We start from the raw sequence: 3,290 nt of genomic DNA on the forward strand, positions 1-3,290 counted from the left end.
GGGCGGGGCCTGGGGGAAGCTTGGGAGCCCAGAGAGGGTCCTGAGCCGCAGCCGCAAGGTCCTCTCTGGGGCGGTGTGGGGCATGGACTAGGGGGAGGATGGAGGCTGGGAGGCTGGGGAGGGAGGATGAAGCCTGAGCCAGGGCTGTGGGACGCAGAGGAGGCACCAGGGCAGAGTAAAAGGGCAGGACAGACAGGGCTATGGGTGGTAAGGGGGCAGAGGAGTCGAGGGGGTCTGGCCCGATGACCGGGGGAAACTGGAGGAGGAACTGGCTTGAAAGGAGATAGTGGGCTCAGTGAGGAGGCCATGAGGGTGAGGGGTCTTGAGGGGCAGCAAGAGGTGGACGCGGACCAGGGGCTCTGGAGACGGATTTAGGAGACATCTGCCTGTGGACTGAAGTTCATTCCAAGGTTGTCCAGGGGCAGCATGTTCAAGTGCAGTGAAAAAAAGGCCAAGAGACTTGAGGTGTGAGGGACAGGGAGACCAGTGCCCAGGTAGCCTCCCCTCACCACAGCTGACCACCCCCTCTCTCGCTCATCACAGGAGCTGGCCGCCTCAGACCGTGCCCGGCGGCAGGCCCAGCAGGAGCGGGACGAAATGGCAGATGAGGTGGCCAACGGCAGCCTTAGCAAGTGAGTGGTGCCTGGTAATGTGGGGCAGGGCGCCCTCCTCTGGCCATCCTGCCCTCTCACCGCCCCCGTGCCTGTTCTCCCTAGGGCTGCCATTCTGGATGAGAAGCGTCAGCTGGAGGGGCGCCTGGGGCAAATGGAAGAGGAGCTGGAGGAGGAGCAGAGCAATGCAGAGCTGCTCAATGACCGCTACCGCAAGCTGCTTCTGCAGGTGAGCACAGCTGGGTCACCCACTGCCAGCCTGGGTCCTTGCTGACCTGGGACCATAACACCTTCAGTTCTCTTATTCAACAGACATAGGAAAGGGGAATATTTGAGTTGGGTTTTGAAGGTTGAATAGGAGTTCTCAAGGTGGGGGGAGACATTGATGCATTCATTCACTTGTATTTCTGAAGCTTCTCAAAGGCTGGATTCAGGGATAAATTATGTGGGGTCTCTATCCTGCAGAGTTCCCTGGGGAAACAGACAGGGAGTTACACCATGACATTATAGAGTGACATGTGATAATATAAGTATCCAGGGCCCAGTAGCGAGAGGGAGAGAACTCTCTGCAAGAGAGAGGCATTTGCAAGAAGGGGCATTTGGCTGGGTTTTAAAGCATACACAGGAGCTAGGCAGACAGACAAAAGCATATTTCATTTGTTTATTTATTTATAAATATTTTATGAGGCTTCTGGAGGCCCATATCCTATTCTGGGTAGTGCTAGGGACCTAGAGATGGATCATTCCAAGTCTCTGCCCTTAAGGACATCCTAGTCTGATGGAGGAAACAGCCTATCCCAATACAGAAATTCAAATGAAAATGGAGGAAGCACAAGACACTGTGAGAATGTAGAGGAGACTGGATCAGTATCCAGCCTGGAGGCTGGGGGCTATCAGGGAAGACTTCCTGATAGAGGTGAATCCTTAAGAGGTCTTGTAGGAAGTTAAGAGTTTGCCAAGCAGACAATAGAGGGATGAGATTTCCAAAGAGAGACCTACATCTATATTATTTCATTCATTTTAAAAGATACATTTTGAGACCTCTCATGCTGGGGACTCAGAGAGGAGTAAGAACCCAGCTCAGCCCTTGGGGAGCCCCTAGACCAGTAGGAGAAGCAGTCATACACCATGATGATGCACTCCCATCTCACTCAGAGTAAAATCTCAGTCACCACCAAGGCCCCACACTCTGGTCCCTGGCTAATGCAGACCTAAGTTATCTCTAACCCTTTTCCCCCTAGTTCACTCTGCTTCAGCCACACCAGCCTCCTCACTATTCCTTGACTATGCCTAGTTTATTACTACCTCAGGACCTTTGCACTTGCTGTTTCCTCCTCTTGGAAAGCCCTTCTCCCAAACCATCACACATCTTACTCCCTCAAAACAGCCTTCCCTGACCACCCGGTGTGAAACAGCCACCCTCCCTCCCATAATTTCTGTCCATTCTCTCTGCTTTAATCTCTTCGTATCACTTACCACTGCCTGGCATTCTATTGTATATTTACTTATTTGTCTATGGTCCATCTTCCCAACAGAGTGTAAGCACCTTGAGCATAGGGCCTCTGTCTTAGTTTTAGTTCTTAGTTTTCACCTAAAACAGTACTGGGTGCTCATTATAAATGAAATAAATAAGCCAGTACATGCCTAGTGGAGAGCCCTTAGGATACTACAGTCATATAAAGAATGATGTGACTTAGCCCAGCCCACATCTTTGGCTGTTGGTGAAAAGGGGAACCTTTTAAAAAAATCAAAATAAAACTTTTTTTTTTTTAAACCTATTTCCTATTTATTTATTTTATTTATTTATTTTTGGCTGCATTGGGTCTTCGCTGCTGCGCACAGGCTTTCTCTAGTTGCATCGAGTGGGGGCTACTCTTTGTCGTGGTATGTGGTCTTCTCATTGCAGTGGCTTCTCTTGTTGTGGAGAACAGGCTCTAGGTGCACAGGCTTCAGTAGCTGTGGCGCGCGGGCTTAGTAGTTGTGGCACATGGGCTTAGTTGCTCTGCGGCATGTGGGATCTTCCCGGACCAGGGATCGAACCTGTGGCCTCTGCATTGGCAGGCAGATTCTTAACCACTGCGGCAGCAGCGAAGTCCCCAAAATAAAACTTTTAAAAGACACAAAAAGGAATTCATAAGAAAATGGCAAATATTGAAGACAGGCAGAGAAGATCCAACATATGGATGATAGGAGCCCCCAAAGAAGAAAATCAAAGCAAGGGGTCAGAGCAAATAACCAAAAACCGTAATGCAAGAAAACTTCTGAAGCAGAAAAGTTTGTAGCCACTGTGTACCTGAAGATATTGACCCATACTAACTCATACCATGACAGATTCTAATAAAAACTCTTGGACTTATAAGAGGGGGAAAAAAATTCTTTAGCCATCCAGGAAAAAATGAACAAGTGATATATAAGAAAAAGAAAATTAGATTGTCATCAGATTTTTCACAGCGAAACTTTATGCTAGGAGAAAATGGAGGGATATAGTTATGATACTCAAAGAAAGAAAATGTGAGCCAAGGATTTTGTATCAAGCAAGACTTTCTTTTCTTTCTTTTTTTTTTTTTATGTGCAGATATTTGGTTTTTTTTTTTTTTTTTTTTTTTTGCGATAAGCGGGCCTCTCACTGTTGTGGCCTCTCCCGTTGCGGAGCGCAGGCTCCGGACGCGCAGGCTCAGC

At 48.5% G+C, this 3,290-nt stretch overlaps 1 protein-coding gene across 1 annotated transcript in view; it reads left to right on the top strand.

Annotated features, from left to right (window-relative positions):
* MYH14 (myosin heavy chain 14) overlaps positions 1–3,290 on the top strand; it is a 98,526-nt gene that overhangs the window by 85,577 nt on the left and 9,659 nt on the right. Inside the window, exons 38-39 of the mRNA XM_055079201.1 lie at positions 544–632; positions 717–840. Coding sequence (XP_054935176.1) covers positions 544–632; positions 717–840 — 213 coding nt within the window. The remainder of the gene's footprint in view (positions 1–543; positions 633–716; positions 841–3,290) is intronic.

The sequence above is a fragment of the Physeter macrocephalus genome, chromosome 17 (assembly GCF_002837175.3).
Source record: "Physeter macrocephalus isolate SW-GA chromosome 17, ASM283717v5, whole genome shotgun sequence".
NCBI lineage: Eukaryota > Metazoa > Chordata > Mammalia > Artiodactyla > Physeteridae > Physeter > Physeter macrocephalus.